We start from the raw sequence: 23,487 nt of genomic DNA on the forward strand, positions 1-23,487 counted from the left end.
TTTCTTTTTCTTTATAGGATCTCTTTCTTGTTAGACATGAATTGGCCATAATGAGACTAGCTGCCTTTATGGGCATTACTATGTTAGTTGGAATAACTGGACTCTTTTATACTCAACTAATTGGCATCATCACAGTAAGTATATTTTTAATGTAAAGTAAAATTTATGAATATATTACCTAATTATGAACTTCATTCTAAAAAGTTACAGAAAGCTTAGAACTTGAAGGAAAAAATTACTTATTTTTAATATATTTTTTATTTTTACGTGCCTATGTAATTTTAAAGTAGTTATAGTCAGGTCAGATACAATCTTGTATCCTGCTTTTAAACATTAACAGTATTTTTTTAGGGCCAAAGACATCATGTTTATAGCTTTTAATACTTGCATGTTCTCTATTTAGTGACTATATCATACTTTAACCATTTTCTAATTGATTGGCATCTAGTGTATTTTTTTTTTATATTACAAACAGCATTACTTTAAACATCTCTTTTTCCTCTTTAAATTATTAATTTAGGTGAAATTTCCAGAAATGAAGTTGCTGGTAGAAGCATTTCATTAGTAATTAAATCATATTTCTGTTTGAATATATTTATTGATGTGTAAACTAACTTAACAAGTGATTGCCGTTGTTTATCTAGGATGTCTGAAACTCTGATGACACGTCCTTATTTTATGATATTGGATATGGAAAAATCTTGAAATAATGTCAAATCTATTTTTTGCATTTTTACATAAGAATATATTTATAATATTTACTTATTTATTTCCTTTTTTTATTGTTACCTACACAGGAATAAGTAGTTTTTTCAGACCACCTAATTGAAACAATTGCATCAAACATATAGGATTATCATATTAGGTAATAGTACCCTCAGAGGTGCCTCTATTTCATGAGTTTCTCATAGGTTAGTTGGAGGCTATAGAAGTAATTAGATATAAGAATTAAATATACATTATAGAACCAATCTTTCTTTATAATTGGCCAAATCAGGTCCTTTTATTACAACAGAAAAGATTTAAAAAATGAGAAAAATTATATTAAGTAAGGATTAAAAATATAATACACTGCAAAAGATGTAGAGCAGATAGACTTTCTCTTAACGTAAATTGGCATAACATTTTCAGGGAATAAATTGTCAATGTCTGTCAAAATTTAAAATGCAGAGCCCTTTTGACCAACTCTACAAATTTATTTTGTAGAGGCTGTTTATTTGCATGTATGTAAACATGTATGTTAAAAATATCTCCAGCATTTAATTATAAACAGGCATTCCTCTGATATATTGCAGGTTCTGTTCCAGACCACTAAAATAAAGCAGATATCACAACAAAGCGAGTCACATGAATTTTTTGGTTTCCTAGTGCATATAAAAGTTATGGTTATACAAAAATTTAAAAAATACCTAGAAATATACTTAACTGAGAAAGTGAAAGATCTCTACAAGGAGAACTACAAAATACTGATTAAAGAAATTGTAGGTGCCACAAACAAATGGAAAAATATCCCATGCTCATGGATTGGAAGAGTCAATATTATTAAAATGATCATACTGCCCAAAGCAATCTAGAGATTTGGTACAATTACCATCAAAATACCAACATCACTTTTCAAAGAATAATCCTACAATTCATATGGAACCAAAAAAGAGCCCAAATAGCCAAAGCAATCCTAAGCAAAAAGAACAAATCTGGAGGCATTACCTTATCTCTCTTCAAATTATACTTCAAGCCTATAGTAACCAAAACAGCATGATACTGGTATAAAAGTAGACATACAGATCAATGGAACAGAATAGAGAACCCAAAAATAAATCCATATACCTAAAACCAACTGATTTTCAATATAACAGACAAAAATGTACACTGGGGAAAGGATATCCTATTAAATAAATGGAGCTAGGAAAATTGGATAGCCATATGCAGAATAATGAAGCTGGATCCCTATCTCTCACCATACACAAATATTAACTCAGGATGGATTAAAGACTTACATGTAAGACCTGAAACCATAAAAATTCTAGAATAAAACCTAGGAAAAACCCTTCTGAACATTGGCCTAGGCAAAGAATTTATGACTAAGACCTCAAAAGCAAATACTTCAAAAACAAAAATAAATATATGGGACTTAATTAAACTAAAAAATTTCTACACAGCAAAAGAAATAATCAACAGAGTAAATAGACAACCTACATACAAGATGGGAGAAAATATTCACAAATTATGTGTCTGACAAAGGACTAATATCCAGAATCTATAAGGAACTCAAACAAATCAACAAGAAGAAAACAAATAACCCCCTTAAAAAGTGGACAAAGATGTGAAGATTTTTCAAAAGAAGATATACAAATGGCCGAAAAACATATGAAAAAATGCTCAACATCACTAATCATGAGGGAAATACAAATTAAAACCACGTGAGACATCACCATACCCCTGGCAGAATGGCAATTATTAAAAAGTCCAAAAACAGTAGATGTTGGCACAGATGTGGTGAAAAGAGAACACTTATACAATGTTGGTGGGAATGTAAAATAATACAACCTCTATGGAAAATAGCATGGAGATTCCTCAAAAAACTAAAAGTAGACCTACCATTCAATCCATCCTTCCCACTACTGGTTATCTGCCCAAAGGAAAAGAAGTCATTATATAAAAAAGACACCTGCTCTCACTTGTATGTTTATCACAATACAATTCACAATTGCAAAGATAAGGAATCAATTTAAGTGCCTATCAACTGATGAGTAGATAAACGAAATGTGGTGTACATATACCATAGGATACTACTCAGGTACAAAAAAAGAATGAAATATTGTCTTTTGCAGCAACTTGGGTGGAACTGGAGGTCATTATCCTAAGTGAAGTAACCCAGGAATGGGAAACCATTAAGTGAGAAATTACCAAATGTTCTTATTTAAAAGGAGGATCTAAGCTATGGGTACTCCTGGTTATAAGAGAGGGGTATAAATGACATTGGAAACTCAGAACAGAGAAGGGGATAGGGAGAGGATTGAGGAATGAAAAATTATCTGTAGGGTACAATGTATACTTTTCAGGTAATGGGTACACTAAAAGGACAGACTTCACCACTATACAATACATGCATGTAACATAAACCACTTGTGCCCTCTAAATCTATTGAAATTTTAAAAAAGGAAAAAAAAGTTATGTTTATACTATAGTGTAGTCTATTAAGTATTAAATAGCATTATGTCTAAAAAAAGTACATACTTTAACAATACTTTATTGCTAAAAAATGCTAACCAACAGGATGTGCTCCCTTCATGTTTCTGTGCCATGTTTTGCTAATTCTTATAATACTTCAAACTTTTAAAATTATTATTACATCTGTGATGGTGATCTGGGATCAGTGATCTTTGATGTCCCCATTGTAATTATTTTGGAGCACCATGAGCCATGCCTATTCGAAATGGTGGACTTAATCAGTAAATGGTGTGTGTTTTCTGACTGCTGTTCCCCCATCTCTCTTCCTCTCTTCAGTACTCTCTATTCCCTGAGACACAACAATATTGAAATTAAACCAATTATTATAATAACCCTACAGTGGCCTCTAAGTGTTCAAGTGAAATGAAGAGTCATACATCTCTCACTTTAAATCAAAAGCTAGAAATGATCAAGCTAGTGAGGAAGGCATGTCAAAAGCTGAGATAAGTCAAAATCTAGGCCTCTTGCACCAAACATTTAACTAAGTTGTAAATGCAAAGGGAAAGTTCTTGAAGGAAATTAAAAGTGCTACTCTGTTGAACACATGAATGGTAAGAAACTGAAGCAGTCTTAGTGCTGATATGGAGAAAGTTTTAGTGGTCTGGATAGAAGATCCAACCAGCCACATTGCCTTAAGCCAAAGCCTGATTCAGAGCAAAGCCCTAACTCTCTTCAATTCTTTGAAGGCTAAGAGAGGTAAGGAAGCTGCAGAAGAAGATTTTGAAACTAGCAGAGGTTGGTTCATGATGTTTAAGGTTAAAAGACATCTGAAGAAGCTGCAGCAAGTTATCCAGAAGATCTAGCTAAGATAATTGATGAAGGTGACTACACTAAATTACATGTAGACAAAACAGCCTTCTAGTGGAAGAAGATGCCATCTGAGACTTTCATAGCTAGAGAGGAAAAGTCAATGCTTGGCTTCAAATCTTCAAAGGACAAACTGACTTTCTTGTTAGGGGCTAATGCAGCTGATGACTGTAAGTTGAAGCCATGCTTATTTGCCATTCTGAAAATTCCAGGGCCATTAAGAATTATGCTAAGTCTATTCTGCCTGTGGCCTATAAATGGAACAGCAAAGCCTGGATGACAGCACATCTGTTTACAGAATTGTTTGCTGAATATTTTAAGCCTGCTATTGAGACCTAATGCTTAGAAAAAAAGATTCCTTTCAAAATATTACTGTTTTTGACAAGGAGATTAATCTTGTTTTCATGCTTGCTAAGGCAACATCCATTCTGCAGCCCATGGATAAAGGAGTCATTTCAATTTTCAAGTCTTATTATTTTAAAAGTACATTTTGTAAGACTATAGTTGTCATAGATAGTGATTCCTCTGACAGATTCTTTTCCTATGTCTGTGGTTTGTTTATAGATCTTTGGAACACTGAGGTTGCCTAAGAATAAACTCAGGCAGTAGTCCACATAGGTTTTCACAAATATGTGTGTGTCATGTGAAGCCTTCAGGAAATTCCCAGTGGAGGCCCCTGGCAAAAAAATCTTTTATTAGTGAAGTAATTCTAAAAGAAATGCTCTCTTAAAATATATTTATCATCCTATATTTGGCTAACAATTTAAATGCATCAAAATCTAAGAATGACACCCAAGCCAGTTAATTGGCTAAGTAAATTGAAAACTGGAAAAAATTCACCATTCTAGATGCCATTAAGAATATTTGTGATTCATAGGAGGGGGTCAAAATAGCAACATTAACAGGAGTTTGGAAGAAGTTGAGACCAGCCCTCATGATTGACTTTGAGGGCTTCAGGCTTCAGTGGAGGAAGTCACTGCAGATGTGGTGGAAATAGCAAGAGAACTACAATTAGAAGAGGAGCCTGAAGATGTGATTGAATTGCTGCAGTCTTTGCAACAATTGAACAGATGAGGAGTTGCTTCTTATGGATGAGTAAACAAAGTTTTTTTGAGATGGAATCTACTCCTGGTGAAAGATGCTGTGAACATTGTTGAAATGACTATAGGGGATTCAAAATAGTACATAAACTGAATTGATAAAGCAGCAGCAGGGTTTGAGGGGACTGACTCTAATTTTGAAAGAAGTTCTGTGGGTAAAATGCTATGAAATAGCATAGCATGCTACAGAGAACTCTTCCATGAAAGGAAGAGTCAATCAATGAGGCAGCATTGTTGTCTTTAAGAAATTGCCACAGCCACCCAGCCTTCAGCAGCCACCACCCTGATCAGTCTGCAGCCATCAACATGGAGAGGAAAGACTCTCCTCCTGCAAAAAGATTAGGACTCACTGAAGGTTCAGGTGATCGTTAGCATTTTTTTTAGTGAAAGTATTGTTAAATTAAGGTATGTACATTGTTTTTTTTTTAAGACAATGCTATTTCTTACTTGATAGACTATAGTATAAGCATAACTTTTATATGCACTGGGAAACAAAAAAATTCGTGTGACTCACTTTGTTGCAATACTTGCTTTATTGCAGTGGTCTGGAACCAAACCTGCAATATCTCTGAAGTATGCCTGTAAGTTATTTATTGTTTTTGTTGGCTTTTAAAGGATGAATATGAGTTTTCCTTCTGACTCTGTTCCATTCTACCAACATATTAATATTAATTTTCAAATTGCAGAGTTTTTTTTTTGCTGTAATATTGAACAACCTTATATTGTATGAGGATAGGGAGGTTAAATTCTGATGAGATATTTCTAAAACTGAGTAGTAATCACATTTGTTAAATAATGCTCTCTCTAAAGGTTTCATCTCTTTCTGCATATATATAGTTCCCTCCCAGAACACTGTACTAGACAGGGCTGATGTCTATAGAAATTATATGTCTGTGAAACATTAAAAAAGAATCCAAGTATTAAGGGAGGGAAAACAAGGGAGACAACATAGTCTATTTGTTCTATTTGTTGTTCATATTAGTCTAATCTTTAGTCATTTTACTTCATCTTGGATATGAATTATTCTTAAAATTATATTAAATTTTAATTCTGTATACCTTGGCTTTAATAACGAATCTCAAGCACTACTCTTTTGGATTAAAAAATGATAAAAAGGGTTTCTAGAATATTCCTCTTTACATTGATGTAAGGTTCTTTAAGTCTTAATTATTTAAAGTTGTTATGCATTCAGTATTTAATTTTAAATCACTGAATTATTAGCATTTAAATAAAATAGCATTTAATATTTTAATTATAGTTAAAATATAGATTATGCTTACTTTCTTTATAAAATGCATTTGCTGTTTTGTTTTATGATAAAATTATCTACAGGAAATTTCACATCTGGACATGGTTTTGTCATAATCTGAATCCATGAATCTGAATCCATGAATCTCTCTTTATAGTGTGAAAGAAGAGATGAATTTGTCAGGTGGCATGAGAAAGGAAACAAGTGAGAGAAGGAATCACAGTAAATTTAATTTTTCCATTGAAGTCTTCCTTTTTCCCCTACCCTTGCACCCTAAAGATCCTAGAGCATTTTGGAAAACCACCAGTAGGGGTGTCATCTCGTTATATAAACTGCATAATTGCATAGTTTGGACCTAGACCTATTACACAACAAACAAGCAAAACAAATGCTACATCTTTTTGGGTTTAGCTTGAGGTTTTGGAGATATAGCATATCAATTTTTGGTAGTTTTCCCCCATTATTTATTCTTACTTGGAATAAAAAAATCATTTCTCCCATATGTAAGAGGAAAGATCCCATCTTCCTATTGATAATAGAAGGTAACAGGATAATCATAGCAATGATAATCTGATGTCATTTTAGACCTAGCAAGAGTAGATTATCTGTGACCCAGATAAAATAATTAGAAATTACTTTAACTTAAAAATAGTGGATTTCTAATCGCATTTTCAAGGTTAAAAGATCTCAACAGGACCAGATGTTTCTGTTAAATAGACTCATCCGAAGCACAGTTCTAAAAGATTACCTTTGATTATTTTTAGATTTAATTTTAAACAGGATTAAATACACATGTTTGTGCATTTTTACTAAAATTAATATTGAAGTTAGAATGTTTTCACAACAATCTCTACTTTCAGGCATTCTTTTTATTTAGGGGAACAGGTTATTCTAATTATTTCTTAGACTGTTCAGTGTTTTTTTTTCTTTTGCTGTTTCTGAATGAAATGGATAGTGATGTTGTTATTAACGTAATTGATGTTGTCTGAATTATTGAGCAGTAGTTCACACATAGCCAAGAATAATGTCCATTCTGATGAGCACCAATACTGTGCTGGGCGACTGTATTAGTCATGTTTTCAGTCACTGGGCTTGGAGAGAGTTAATCAAGAAGTGCTGTAACAGCTGGTACAGCACATTCTGGGGAGGTTCTGACAGTGAGCTATTGTGCATCTTGACACTGCTCTGACAGTTTATCTAAATTTTATATACAAGCATTTTTGTTTTCTGGGCACTGTGGAGTTTATTTAATAGGGTAAGCTTTTGATGGTGTCTCTGGAGCTTAGTGCTTTTCTCAGTTGTGGTGAGGTTGGGGGTAGAATGAGGAAGATGCATTCAGTTGTAATTTTGTAAAAGGCTTAAAATCTCAAAGAAAAAATTAGTGATTTTTGCATTTGGTCTCATAGGTACTATTGTTGGATTCTATTTGAATTACTAAAGATAGCTTAAAACAAAGCTTTTCAAATTAAAAGAAGAAAATATTTTCTCCCATAAATACTGGGTCATGTTTAACTTGCAAAGTTAATGTTTACCTAAATAAATACAAAAAGAATCACAAATGCAGGGGTGACAATTTTAACTTGGATATCTTACACAATTAAAAGTATCATATGTTCAAAATGTTTAATTAGTTTAAAGGAGATTATCTATTAAGTAGCATTTCACTAATCAATTATGGATTTACTTGCCCTTTAATATATACCCAGAAAGGTAGTCCTGAGATTATTAATCCTTGTAATTAAATTTTGCCTAGTATCCTTCTGAATCAATGTGGTAAATTAGCAGCATTCAGTACAATATCTATACAAACTATGTTTGGTCTGTTCAACTCTAAGTCAGTGTTGCAGATACAGAAATCATTGCAAATTATGCTGTACCCAGCTCACTTATACTTCTATAAAGAGAGCTCTCTGTAGCATTTTTTGTTTTCCTTTCTGAATTACATTTTAGTTTAATAAAAAAAATTTCTAATATAGTATTTCCAATTGTAATATTATATGAAATATTGTCTTAGTAGCTTTTAAAACCTTGAAAAATCATTAAAACTTAAAGTGTCGCTTCTTTTTTTATATGCTTTTAATGTCATATACTAATATTGGATATGACTTTTTTAAAATTTTGGATACAATAAAGAACTTTATAGAAACTAGATTCCCCCTAGTCAAGGCATTAGTTTAAATACCAAGTTACATTTCATAGTAATATAAAAATATTCTTTTTATAAAAGAATTATCAAAATTATTGCTATCATCAAAATTATGTATAGAGAACAGCTTGGAAGTATTTCTGATTAAAAGTAATTTAAAACAATTTATATCTGTTTACACAATTTTTTTCAATAGGATAGTGCATTTTAATTATCTTAAAGCATTCCTAATTGCTTAAGTGATTAAATAGGGACTTTTTAATTTTTTTTTTTTTTTGGTAAGGAAGCTAAACATTTATGAGTTTTCCTTGTATTTGCAATTTTCCCCAGACATTCATTTTATTATCTCATGATTTGAGTCCACATGAATATTTAATCTGACTTTAAAACATTGTGGAATTGGACAAAGCAGTGAATCTTATAGTTCAATTGTGTTTTTTGCCACAATGATTCCTATACTTCTCTCTGTCATATTCTATTCGTATATTATTAGTAGCTAAATCCCAACCAAAGGGGCACATTAAATGCCCATTTTATGTCTACCAGTAACCAAAAATCTTATCAAAAGTATAATTTTGGTGTTAAAAATGTAAGCGTGGTTGAATTTGACTGTTGATTGTAAACGTAATTTTTAAGCTGTTTCAAATATTCTAGTTAGTGTAAGACTGATTTATTCAATACATTATTGTGTATAATTATCCTCCCTTGCTTCCTCTACATATTCCTATATAGTTATTTCTTGTATACTTCAGTATTATTACTAGGCTGAAAATTCCTTGATGCTAAGGACTGTGTCATAATAGATACTTAGTAAATTTTTTATGGATGGATAAATGAGTAAGTGAATCATGGTGTATGTATTTAGGACTTGTTTTTTCAACTGGATTATAAGCTCCTAGAGGGCATAGGATTTTATACATGTAGTCACACGTAGTCACTATCATTTTATCTTTCATTATAAAAACTACTTTTTATTTGTTTAAACAAAATTTTGAAGTTACATTCTGATGTAATTGAGATGTTATATATCTTCAAGACCTCTTAGAAAGTGTTTAGTAGGTAATATCAGTTAAAACTACCATTCTCATTTCTTGAGTTATTAGGGGATTTAACATATATTAACTCAATAATATATGTTAACAAAATCCTGTGAAGTAAGCATTATTATCTGGAAATTGAGGAGTAGAGTTTTAAAATTTTCTTTAGATTATACAGTGAGAAAGTGGCTTGATACAGAGAAGTGTGGGAATTATTTTGGAAAGACATTTACAGTGGCTCCAAGTGTAAGATCTGCTACTCTCTCTCTTTGGTTCCATGGTTGATTAGAAGTTTATGTGAACTTCAGGTCACTAATAAAAGAGACTGAGGGTCTTGTGTTGGAAATGATGATTAAAGAACCATTGATTTCAAATGTGGAAAAGTATGAGTTCTGACTTCAAAGGAGAGAGTGCTAAGATTAAGAGGACACTTTTCTCTTTGGATTACAAAAAAAAAAAAAAAGCAAAAACCCCTGAAAATAAGGAAGGATGCTGTTTCTGTCCATGCCCAGTTAGTTTAGTGCTGCAAATATATCAGTTACCCATTTTGTATAATATATGCTGTTCATATACTGATCAGAGATGCTAAGAAGTCAAATGAAAATCTTTCTTAGAATTAGGAGAAATTAGTAATGTATAAATCAGGTATATAATCTGTAATTGTGAAAAACTTTCTTGAATAGTGTATTATAAATTATTTTTATCTCTAATTGACACACAATAATTGTCCATATCTATGGGATACAATGTGGTATTTCAATATATGTATACATTGTGTAATGATCAAATTAGGGTAATTAGCATATTCATCACCTCAACCGTTTACCCTTTCTTTGTGGTGGGAACATTCAGAATGCTCTCTTCTAGCTATTTTGAAGGTGTATAATACCTTATTGTTGATTGTAGTCACCCTGCTGTGCAATAGGTCACCAAAACTTATTCTTCCTTTCTAATTGTAACTTTGTACCCATTGACCAACCTCTTCCCATCTTCTACTCTCCACTACCCTCCCCAGTCTCTGGTACCTACTACTTTTATGATATCAACTTTATTAGATTCCATATATGAGTGAGAACATTTGGTATTTGTCTTTCTGTGTCTGGCTTATTTCATGTAACATAATGTCCTCCAGGTTCATCTGTGTTATTATAAATGACAGAATTTCATTCTTTTTTATGGTTGAATTGTAGTCCATTGTGTATATATACCACATTTTCTTTATCCATTCATCTGTTGTTAGACACTTAGGTTGGCTGTTGTGAATAGTGCTGGAATAAACATGGGAGTACTATATACTGATTTCATTTCCTTTGGATATATAGTTGTCCCTCAGTATCCACAGAGAATTGATTTCTGGACCCTCTGCAGATACCAAAATCCTCTGATGCTCATGTCTCTTACATTAAATGGCATAGTATTTGCATATAACCTATGTACATTCTCCTGCATACTTTAAATCACCTCTAGATTACTTATAATACCTAATACAATAAAAATTTTATGTAATTAGTTGCTATACTATATTTTTTATTTGTATAATTTTTTATTTTTTTAAATTTTTTTCCTGAATATTTCCTATCCATATTTGGTTGAATCCATGAATGCAGAAACCATGGATATGGAGTGCCAACCATATACCCAGTACTGGGATTGCTGGATCATATAGTAGTTCTATTTTAACTTTTTGAGGAACCTCCATATTGTTTTCCATAATGGCTATGCTAATTTACATTTCCATCAACAGTAAGGGTTCCCTTTTCTCCACATCCTTGCCAATACTTATCTTTTATTGTTTTGCTAATAGCCATTCTAACTGGAGTGGTTGTGGTTTTGATTTGTATTTCTTTGATGATGAGGGATGTTGAGGTTTTTTTTATATACCCGTTGGCCATTTGTATGTCTTCTTTGAAGAAAATATCTATGTCTATTAAGGTCTTTGTTCATTTTTTAAATCAGATTATTTGTTCTCTTGCTGTTAAGTTGTTTGAGTTCCTTATATATTCTGGATGTTGACCCTCTGTTAGATGTATAATTTGCAAAGATTTTCTCCCATTCTGTAGGTTGTCTCTTTACTCTGTTGATTGTTTCCTTTGCTGTGCAGAAGGTTTTTAGTTTGATATAATTCTGTTTACCTATTTTTTGCTTTTGTTGCCTTTGCTTTTGATGTCTTACCCAAAAAATCCTTGCCTAGTCCAATGTCATGAAACATTTCACCTTGTTTTCTTCTAGTAGTTTTATAGGTTAAGGTCTTACAGTTAAGTCTTTAAACCATTTTGAGTAGATTTTTGTACTGAATAATGTTTCAGACTGTAGATTAAATGAACACAGAGTCATTGAATTAGGTAGCAATGTGCAGCAGAGTTAGAAGCATCAAAAGGACCTGTAATAAGACAAAAAAGTGTGATCATTGAAGTTAGATTGAACTGTCTTCGAGGAGTCTAATGGAAAATTCCTTTATCAGGTCTTCAGTTGGGCAGGTCTAGTGACTCCATTTGAAATTGTTTCCAGGGTTTATCAGGCCCAGAAGCAATGGATCTTACTTCCAGACTCAAAAGAGATAGTCATATCAGATTGATTGTTTATTCCCTTACGCATGATTGTCAGGTGTGCCAAAGGACTCTTGAGCACATTCTTTCTCCTGTATGACAACATATGTGGCAAAGTGTTGCTTGGTGAGAATGAGCTCAAAGCAGAATGAATTAGTTAGATGGATTGTATCATCAAGCTATTGCTGCCAAGAAGACTGGATTCTCAGGTCTGTTAACAGGAAACCTCTGGTGATAAATTCTTTTTATTCTGCCACCCATTTTTTTTAAATATCAGCCAATAAATATTTCTCTCTCCCTTTCTGTTAAGAGCTTCCCCACACCCATTCCATCAAAATCTTATTATTAGAAAACAGTTTATTTTTTAAATAGTTGAACATTGTTTAAATTGAGCCTGAAAGATAATTTCTTAGGGTAAAATCAGCCATCAGGAGAAAAGAAAGTATTAGCTGATAAAATAGGTAAGGCCTATACTTCTATAAGTCATGCTGTTTTTAATTTATACGTAAACTTCTAGTTTTTAAAATAGTGAAGCATTCTCATATATTTTATAGTTATGCAGACTGATGGAAGTCTTAGATATCTGTTTTGATCATTAGACTATAATCAAGGCGTAGATAGTTCTCTAGAAATAAGATATCCTAATTATAGACAGCCTACAGTAAAAACTTGTTTCTTATTCCTGGAAAAGTATATTTTTCTGAAGAGCTGAGTTTTACATATAACTAAGAACTTACAAATTGTATTTATACTCCTTGAGGGTAGCAGTTGGTCCTTTCTTGATGAGCATTAAAGATTTTCATTCTTTTGTAGTGAATGAAATTATCTGCACCAAAATATTTTAATTATTTTTAGTGTGTTCTGTAAAAAATCCACATTTTGTGCTTTTTAAAACAAAACAAAATAAGTGTATTAAACTTAATTTGGCACTTGAGAATAGCTTGTGGTTTTCAGTATTCCTGGCAATAGTGACCTCTCTCCTCTTCTGCGTTGTTGTTTTTGTCCTGTGAATATGATAACATGATAACTTGTGTTGTTCTGAATATGTTGTATAAGTGCCAGTGCAAAACTTGGATGACATGTTTGGCCACTCAAATACAAATTATACTTTTTTCTTATGTCAGTATTCTGGATAGCTGAGTTTCAGAGAGATGAACATTTGCCATTTCTGGAGGAAAAAAATAGCCTATTTTGGCCAGCCTCACAAATTCTGTTCAGAAATGATGGTAAACATCACATCCTTTAAAAGAATATCCATCTGCTTATGATCATTTAATAGGTAGTACTCTAGTTATTTCCTGAATCGGATTCTAGAATGGTGTCAAAAACCTTGAAAATAAAAGCTTTTTCCATGTGAAATATAAATCTGAAATCTTTTAAGTTGATTCTTTTAATACCATAAATAAATTCCTCAAGGTTATATAAGCAAGTTGTGAATTTCTGCAGAGTAAAAATTTCCCCTAATATTATCTAGTGGTAATAGTCTGACCTTGCAGTTGCCTTCCTTATCCTAAATAGGTTTAAGTTTTTAAGTGTCATCCATGACTATGATTTTAGGCAATTCAATACTTTTCCTAATAGCACTTCTTGACTTCTATCCCATCTTTTTTTGTTTGTTTGTTTGTACTTTTGCACAAGCTGTTCTAATTGCTTTGGAACAACCTGTCAGTATCAGACTCTAAGAAACTGTTAAAATGACTTCATTCACTTTATTTACAGATGTGAAACTAGAGGCTCAGGTTTCCTCTAAGTCTCTAATCAATGTTCTCATGTGTTTGTAGACTCTTTTCATAAACTAAAACATTGTTTTGAGGAAATTATGCAACAGAGCTGAGAAATTTTAATTATAAATAGAATTGTCATTGGATACCATGAATTTCACAGCACGATAGGTAAACTAAATGTAAATAGAACATGTTGCTAATGTATAATTTCTTTACAAATTCCTGGAAAATCTATAAATAAAACTCTGTTATTGGTTACTAGTCATCTAAAAAATACATCTGTTTTCCGTTATGTAGGATAACTATAGTTATTCAGCTTTTCATAATGAGCATTTAATATGAGCTATTCACGTAACATCTCTAAAGAGTTTTTAAAAGTAAAGGTGCTGTTTTATTAGCATCACTGGGAAAAACTACAGACAAATAAGTTCTTGGGCTTTGAGTTGCAGCCACAAGTCTTTGCATTAATAGTAATGCTTAATAATAGCATAGTAAACCTTCTATCATATGTGAGCAAGCTATTAAAGTAAAGTAAAGGGATAAGAAGAGGAAAACTTCTGTTTTGTGTATTTGAAAGAATATATTCATTTGTACTGCTTGAAAGTATATTTAAAAACATAAATGTATATCTAAAAATAAGATTGTATAATTTGTGTTTTGAATTTTTGGATATTACTTATCATAACAGTTTGTCAATCTAATGATAGATCTTCTGGTAACACAAATTAAACCAGTATTTCTAGAAGCCATCTTCTGTTATTGAATTGTTTTTCTTATATGTTTGTGTTAGAACCTTATAGCAAACATATAGTTAAGAAATTGTAGTATTATGAAAAGAATGATTTTTCTATTAAAAAAAGAACACTAATCATTTAACCTTAGTTTTCAGAGCAATAGATGTTATAATATGGCAAATTCATAGATCGCCTTGCTGAATTTTGTTGTTCATAGAAATCCAGAACGAGTAGCACTCACTGGGCAGTTTTCTATTCATTAGCATCTTTCATGTCATTTTTGTATTTATTTTTTAATGCATATTCACTAACAGTTGAGCTGAAAACAGATATTAGACTTTTAAAAGAATTGTCGAGAAATCATGTGTAATAAAAGGTTATATTTGAATGAAGTGATACTTCTACACTTTTTGTTAAGTTTTGTATTTGAATAATTTTGGGGGGCATAATGTAATGTCAATTCTTTTTTTTCAAAGGGATTCTAGCAATTTATGTAGATAATTCATAATTCTTAGTATTCATATTTAAACTGTTTAAATCTTCAGAATATTCTTCAGGATTTAAAACATCATAAAACAGATATAAAATAAAGACTTGATAACTTTGTTACATCTGAGTATGATTTTTTTATTTTTAATAGGATACAACATCTATTGAAAAGATGTCAAACTGTTGTGAAGAAATGTAAGTATAAAAGTGAAGTGTGTAGCATTATTTAAAAATGGAAACAACTGGACACATTTCAGAAATATGTGCATACAGTGGAAATATAATATAATGATGACTTTTTCTTGGCTCCTTGTCTGAGGCCTGAGCTAGACAAGCATACCCCAGTCTTACAGTAGGGGTCTTCCAGCCATGGTAGTTTGCAAACAAAATAAGTACTGATCATTCTTATTCCTTGTCTAACTAAAGTAAGTTAAATTATTTGTCCTGAAAGTACATCAAAAGAGATTTGCTACTGTGTTGTTGACACACATTCTGTTAATCCTGAGATTCTCCTCTGCTTCAAAAGTTGCCCTAGGTTGATTGACGACACAGATACAATATCTGTTATCCAGAGTTAAAACTCAGCTGCATGCCATAATGAAAGAAAAGCTGTATTTGTGATGCTGGGACACAATTCATCAGAGTCCAGTAATGGATCCCCAGCCAACCTGTATTGTTTTAGCTGACTGAAGTGCACCATGGGAGTGCTGTCTTTCACTAATAATGCTGTCTTCTGTAGATCGAGGCCCCGAAAGCCATGGCAGCAGACCTTCTCAGAAGTTTTTGGCACTCGTTGGAAGATCCTGTGGTTCATTCCTTTCAGGCAGAGGCAACCACTGCGAGTTCCCTACCACTTTGCCAATCACGTCTAAACAGATGGATGGTGGGCACAGATGGGTCCTCCATGCTGGAAATGCGTTACAGGTTTTATGATAATAGAACTATGACAGTCTTCAAGTCAATTAAAATCCACCCACCAATCTTAGGCATCATAATGTGCCCCAGGCTTTATTTTAATAGTGATCTTGATCCTGTTGTGGGACTCATACAAGATGTATATTTAAGTTTTAAAGCATGTTTACTTTCAAATTAGCTTTCCACCGGGATTTCTTTAAATGCTTTTGTAATTAAACTCAAAGGCAGTGATTGGGATGAAATAATTGTACATAATTTCTTTTAGTACTGACAATGTTACAGATTTTAATTTATGGGAAATTTCAGATGTTCATTTAAAATTTTCACTTTTAAGCAGTACTAACCAAGTCTGAATTTAATTCTTCGGGTTTTACAAAAGTTGATACACCTTCTTACAGTATGTGTAAATTTTACTTTTCAAATACATTTTAAAATACTTAATACTTCCTTTTATTATATGTGCTGCAAGATTTTTAAAAATGTAGCAGCATGGGAGTGACAACAATAAAAGGGCACTGTTTTCTTAGGAGTAGCTTTCTGATGTTTTCTTCTTTTCTCTTCACCAAAACCAAAATTAAAACACTGCTAAAATAAAACACCAACTACCTACTTTATTATAAAGGAAAAATTAAAAATTTTTCCACATTAATTTTCCCATTTTTTCTCTTTACTGTTGTAATTATTGATTGTTATTAGAATATTTGTTCCCAGGAGAATTTGTGACTGGTGGGCATGTATTTCTATTTTACCCTAAGATGTTAATGAGCAAAAAGGGTAGAGAATTTGCAATAATTCCACAGTTACCTTTTCTAGTGAAGTTGTATTAGAATGCCTATGTTTTTAAAATGCTGGTGTAACTAGATAATATATAATGTACAGTATAAAGAGGAATATTGTGTTTTGAAAAGAATATATACTTTTTACTTTTATTTATCTACTAGTAGATCTAAAATTATACACTGAAGGTTTATATATAATAGATATCGGCCAACTCATATTGAAATTTTTTTTATAGGAAGCTCCTACAAAAAATAAGTCACTAACTTTTATGTACTTATAATCACCCAAATTAAAATTCAATTTTAATTGGCCAGCTATAATTTGTATTGAGAGACCATTTTATTAGTAGCTAATGTTAGAAAATGACCTTAAAATAAGAAAATATAATGATCTATATTTATCATTAGCCTTATACAAATTTAAATTGCTAATAGTGATATTCTCCTGGAAAGTATAGAACATTTGTATGAAAAGACATTTAGTATGCTTTGAAAAAAAAGTCAGCTTTTAATTTTTTTCCATTAGAAAACTGCAAAATCCATATATCCTTGTAAAACATTTGTGTACTCACATTCCTTCCCTTGAAGACAAGATGGAAAGAGTCTACTGTTCTTGAACCATATTAATGTTTTCCTTTTAGTTAGTTTTGAAAGTAAGGAATCATACCTGGAAAATAATAAAATGGAAGGTTACTATTGTCAGCCAATTGGCTATAGTGTGGGTAGTTATTTCAAAAATTGTAAATATCTTATACAATATTCTGAAGTAATAGAATAAGCTCTTCTCAGAGATGTGAATATCATGTTTTTCATATTCTAATTTTAACGCTAATATTTATTACTTAAAAACTTAGAAGTGGCAGATGAACATATTTATTGGTGCTGAAGGAGACATAGTAAATTTAATATAAGAAATATATTTATAAAGCCTAATGAAACACAAAATTAGTATGTTCATGTCAGGCAAAAGGATTGGATTTTGTGCAAGCTAATTGACCAAATTTGGCCTGGTGACAGACTGTTATAACGAAGTAATGGATAGATAATGTGGGTAGATATCAGTTGAATGCCTTAGGGATGTATACATTCCTTTCAAGTAAGGACCTTGAAAAAACAGCAGAGCCAAGTGGAGACCCCCTAAAAAGCTTTGTGGCCATATATATACATCATGTGGTTAGCAGTAGCTATGCTGAAAGGTATTGGGGAGGTCTCTTTCCCACTTTGAGGATTTTTTTTTTTCCTTAGATTTACCACCACTAGGGCACATTCTCTTCCCTACTTTCTCTTTACCTTCCCTGGTCCTGATTCCTCTGTACCCAATTCCTCTAAGTTATTGGACTACAAACTAATACACTAGAAAAGCATATGCTTATTTTGTTTGAATGGCAGAAATGCTACATACCAATATATAAGAATCTATATTAAAGTATATCTATATATATTTATGTGGTAAGTTTCAGTATTCCCAAGTTAGCAAACCTAACCCTACTGTGGGTTTTGTAATTCCTGTTAGATCACTAGAGAGAAACCAACTGGCAGTTTCCTAGGGATTGCAAAAACTCTGATGTTCTTTCTGCGCCCTCTTTTGGCTAATTGATGTAATTATACTGGCTCTACAGATTTACTAGCCGTTAAGTAAATACTGTAGCCAAATTCTGAACATGTCAGAGGTACAAACTTAGGAGGAATATATGTACAAAAATGTAAAATTTTATGAAAATGAGCATGTCACTGTTTATGGTATTTCTAGTTCATAATAACGTGCTATTTCATTTATGTATATTCTGATTTTTTGCTATTAATCACTAATTTATATCAGATCAAGATAAACTAATGTAAGCCATCAATCACTAATTTATATCAGATCAAGATAAACTAATGTAAGCCATTTTATTTTAAACCTTATTTTGGCAAATCAGTTCCTTAGAATTAGAAAAGCTGTTACTTTAAAATTATCAATTTATTACAAAACACAGAAATTTATTGTTACAATGGCAACTAAGTATCTTATGTGTTTTAATGCATATCTAAAAAAATATATTTAGCTTTTTAATCTCAGTTTTGGAATGATTTTTTAAATTGGCTTTATTGCCTTAAAAGAACAAATAAGAGATTAATAATTTTTTCTGTACCTTTCCTTTTCTTTTCTTTGTTCTTTTTTAACTTTCTGGCCAGAGTTATATCTATAGCTTTAGTGACCAATTTATTGTGTACTCTGGATAACCATGAAAATAACTAAATTACAGGTATAATCTATATGTTGGACTAAAGCATTTCTTTATAAACATTCCACTTAATTTTAAGTAAAATGCTAAGAAAATTAAAGGATGTTTTTATATCAGTGAAGTCATTTATTTGGCTTCTGAAAATGTAAAGCTTTTACCTAGGTACTGTAAATTACACTTCCTGAACAATTGTATTTGTTGTTTTCCACAAACAAAAATGTATATGGGCTTAGTATAGACTCAAGATTGTAGGCGAAAAGACTAAGTTCAGAATCTCCCAAACAGTAGGCATTCAGTTAAAGAGTTGTTTACAGTTTAAAAATATTAAGTTAGCTGATGTTCCATTATAATAAAAATACCATTTTGCTTAAGAGTTGTATTAAAAATAATTGTGGTTAATATAAAACATAGCTATTAAAATTGTAGTTAATGTATTATTAACCTCTTTTTCAGGCGAAAGCAGTTTATTTTTAATAGTAATGAAGTAGACAACATAAGATACATAAAGTTCAGTGTAACAACTGGGTTAAAACTTCTATCAGAATTAACATTAAAATCGGTGCATTTTTGCTAATGCATAGAAGTATTTTTCTCTAAGGATGGTAGCTAATTATAACTATTCTTTATCAGGCTTTCAAGTCACTTCCATCAAGTTACTAGTTGGAGATATGTTTCACTCAAAAGGGCATATTAATTTTGAATGCTAATCTTGAAAACTTAAGCTAGGATAACTCAACTAGGAAGTATAAACTAATTTAGATTATGACCACAAATTTTTCTGTGTGCTAGATCGTGGGACAGTTTGTTCTTACATGTATTGCTATAAAATTACTATGTGTCCAGCTCTGGTTTAATAAGGCATTAATATTCATTAACAGAGCTACTAATCTCTTGCTGGACTTTTCTCTAGTCTCTGACTACTTCTCTTATACTTCATGTATCAGTAGATTACCTGGCTCAGGTTTATTAACATGTAGTTACTTAATTAAATAAGCTTTTGACATGACCTCTAATATACATAGATATATCTAGAATCTATTTGATAAAGTTTACACATACAAACATTAAGTAGTTTACTAATAGATACAAGTATTAGATTTTTCACCTAGCTCTACTACTATTGATAAGTATTGGCAGGTGTAGTTAATAAGTCATGTATGTTTAGTAGATTCTACTTGCTAGTATTATTAACCATATAATTAACTAATGAATGAGTGTATTATTTAGTACCCACACTTGTTACCTTCTATTCTAGAAATAATCCTCCAAATTTACAAATCACAACTTTCATTATGCTCTCTATTTAGCCATTCTCAATTGAATTCTAGAATATTGTACAGTAGAATGTGAGAAGGTATTAGAACCAACTTGCTTAAAGTATTTTGAACCAATGTTGTTATTCTATATATCAATTAATATTTAGCATTTCTGCTATCTTTGGGATGATGATGGTTTAATTTCAGGAAAGCTACTTTTCTCTGACTTCTTTCATATCATTGTGCAGTTTTTAACAAACTCACTACATTTTTGTCCTTCAGATGTTTCAGTTCTAATTTGAAACAGAAATAACAATGGTATTTAAAATTTTTAAGTCATGGATGTTACTGATATTTTCCAATATCATTATATTTTTATTATTATAATTATGTTATTTCTCCTTTGTCCACCAAAGAGGACAGGTACAAATGAGTAGTGAGTAGCCAAAAACTTACTAAAATGGAGAGAAGGCTAGATGGCACATGAATAGTCAGCACCTCAGCAACAGAGCTGACTCAATACAGGTTCTATGATGTCAGAAAATCTCCTTGCTATAATCATTTTAGCCTTATCTCTTTTGATACCATTTTACTGGAAGAGTTGTTAATGCATGCAAGTGTTTGGTTTGAGTTATTTAATCTAAAGAATTTATATTGCTGTTTCTCTTTAGCTGGTCATATGCCTTTGAGAAATTATTTAAAATTTTAAATATCATAATGTGTAGTATATGGTAACATGAAGTATTAAGAATAATGTGAAAAATGTAGCTATTTAATGTGAGAGGAGAAATGAATAGGTTGCCAAAAGTCTGAAAAAACTGGGACCTTTTCTAGAAGTCTGTATTGCAAAGAAAGGATACTAAGTGTCATAGAAAATTTTGTCATCAGAGGAAAAAAATCAACCATTTTTATATAAGGGTGGCTATCACTTTAACTTTTGGGATATTTTGGAGTTCTTGGTATCTTGAAGGTCTTCATTTTTATTGGCATTTTGAATACTTGTAACTTAACGTAGTGCTTACCACAGTTCAGCACTCTTATCTTTTTGGTATTAATAGCTTTATACATAAACAAAGATGTGGACAAAGCAGCAACAAAAGTTGTGAATTTTTTTGTCACTTTGCTTTCCTGTTTGACCAAATGCAGGATTTAATTTTTTGTAGGCTGTTAACTAAAGGGAAAGCTTGTCTGCATATTGCAAGCTCTGTATTCTTGCCACTATGCATTGGATGATATTTTAACCTACTGGTGCCTGAAGTTAGTGTTTTACAACCTCAACAACTAAAACATCCTGGTGCTATTTACTTTAGCATTGAGTGACATTTTTAATTCCTGTACCAAAGAGTTAATTTTCTTTTTGGTTGACTGAGAGTTTTCTTCTCACATCTTTGTGTTTATAAAATTGAATCTAATGTTATGAAGAACAGTTTGATTAACAGATCTTAGTTTTGCATGCTGCTGCCTCAATTTAATGGGTTTTAAATGTCTCTCATTTGGGACTTTTTTTTAGTTAGGTTAGTATGAATTTTAATTTTGTATTTTAATATAGCTTGGCTACTTTTAAAGGTAGTTTACTAGAGTGAAGTTACAAAAGATAATTGAAGTACTTTTTGCAAGTTTTTTGTTTTTTTATTTCTGCATCATTGAATAAAAAATAATAACTAAGAAGTCTACCTTTGTTTCTATAAATAAACTATATAGCCTATTGAGCACTTTTAATGAATATTGAAATAGAATGCTTAAATGAAGGGTTATGTGTCCATTCTGATTTCTAATCAAGAATTCAGTGTGTGTGTGTGTGTGTGTGTGTGTGTGTGTGTATAATGCTTAGCAGCTTTAAAGAAGGGTACTGTTATTTGTCTATTTTACAAATAAAGGTAAAATGAAAGAACACTTTAAAATATATGTGTTCTTTAAATGTGTACACACACACACACACACACACACATATATACACACACATACACTTTCCCAAGAGGAAATGCATATATACCTTGATTTAAGCAAAACTGCTAATAGAAAATTGAACTTTACAAAAAAAAAAAGTGTGGATATTGTTACTCGCTTTACATAAAAAGTCAGAATAAGATTATTTTAAAAACTAATTTTGCTTAGTGGTACATTTTACAAAAATGGAGAAAAGCACCCTTTAAATGTACTTGTAATTTAAAACACTCTTTAAATGTAATATCCAAATGTAATACTGCTAGTATACTATTCTACTTCCCTATTTTTCCCCTAAGCTCTAAAAAACACTCATTTAGTGTCTTTAAAACTGTAGCTGAAATGGTTAATTATTCTGGCAAGAAGGTAACAGTGTGTATGTATTGGAAAAGTAGACAATCACATTTGAAAATATTTTGCATTATTTTCAATTGGCTAAAATCAATCTCTTCCTGAATGTAAATACAATATATGGTTTTGCAGTGAATTCTGAATGGAAAAAAAGAGTCAAGTCTGAAACTTATGTGAAATGTGGCTTCAGATCATTGGAATGATATTTAGAAATCCAGATGAACATATTAGAGGTGAAAGCAAAATTTGTTTGAAAGCAAAATGGGATGGGATGAAGCAACATTATGTCTCTCATTAATCTGTCAACAATTATTCCGCAGACTGTGTTGCCACTGTATTGATTCTGAGTAATTTGGCTTGTTTATGCATGATTCAAATTAATGTGGCTAAATGCAGTAATTTTTCAAGTTATTGGGTAGTAGAGAATTCACCATATTTGCTGTCTCCCAGAGATGAATATTAAAAAGAAAAAACAATCCACTTCAGCATAGAGAAGAATAAAGCAACTAAATGATGCAAAAGGCAAAATTTCGGCCACAGTCAGAGATACTCAGACAAGTGAGTTGCAATTCTAACATGGTGGAAAGAGGTAGGCTCTTGGGAGGACGGAGCACACATGGATCATGCAGTATGAGCTCACTTTATGTCCTGGAATTAGTCTTTTTTTTTTTTTTATCTGACTGGCAAGTTTAATGAACAGGAAAAATCTGTGTTATTTTGAGGCTGCTAAAATTTTGTCAACCTCAAATTCTGTCTAGCTTTATATCCCTAAAATAAAAGACTTTTAATAATGGTATATTCCAAGTGCCATAGGAAGATCCTGTTTTTAAATTTGTCAGGCATTTTTTTGTTCAGTGCATATCATGTGTAAATCTGACTGCTGTTTCACTGCATTGTCTACTATTTTACCTTGTCTGTTCTCCTAAGAGAATGTAAAGAAAATCTTCACTAACA

General features: G+C 31.6%; 1 protein-coding gene across 2 annotated transcripts in view; it reads left to right on the forward strand.

Annotated features, from left to right (window-relative positions):
• Positions 1 to 17,873, forward strand: part of ZDHHC21 (zinc finger DHHC-type palmitoyltransferase 21) — a 62,403-nt gene extending 44,530 nt beyond the window's left edge. Inside the window, exons 7-10 of one of the 2 annotated variants that reach the window (XM_045562765.1) lie at positions 18 to 134; positions 5,680 to 5,719; positions 15,215 to 15,258; positions 15,803 to 15,848. In XM_045562765.1, the coding sequence (XP_045418721.1) occupies positions 18 to 134; positions 5,680 to 5,719; positions 15,215 to 15,216 (159 nt within the window). In that variant the 3' untranslated portion in view covers positions 15,217 to 15,258; positions 15,803 to 15,848. Of the gene's footprint in view, positions 1 to 17; positions 135 to 5,679; positions 5,720 to 15,214; positions 15,259 to 15,802 lie in introns of both variants that reach the window. The other variant, XM_045562764.1, reaches the window with a different exon arrangement.
• Positions 17,874 to 23,487: the final 5,614 nt, after the last annotated feature.

The sequence above is a fragment of the Lemur catta genome, chromosome 10 (assembly GCF_020740605.2).
Source record: "Lemur catta isolate mLemCat1 chromosome 10, mLemCat1.pri, whole genome shotgun sequence".
NCBI classification, from domain to species: Eukaryota; Metazoa; Chordata; class Mammalia; order Primates; family Lemuridae; genus Lemur; species Lemur catta.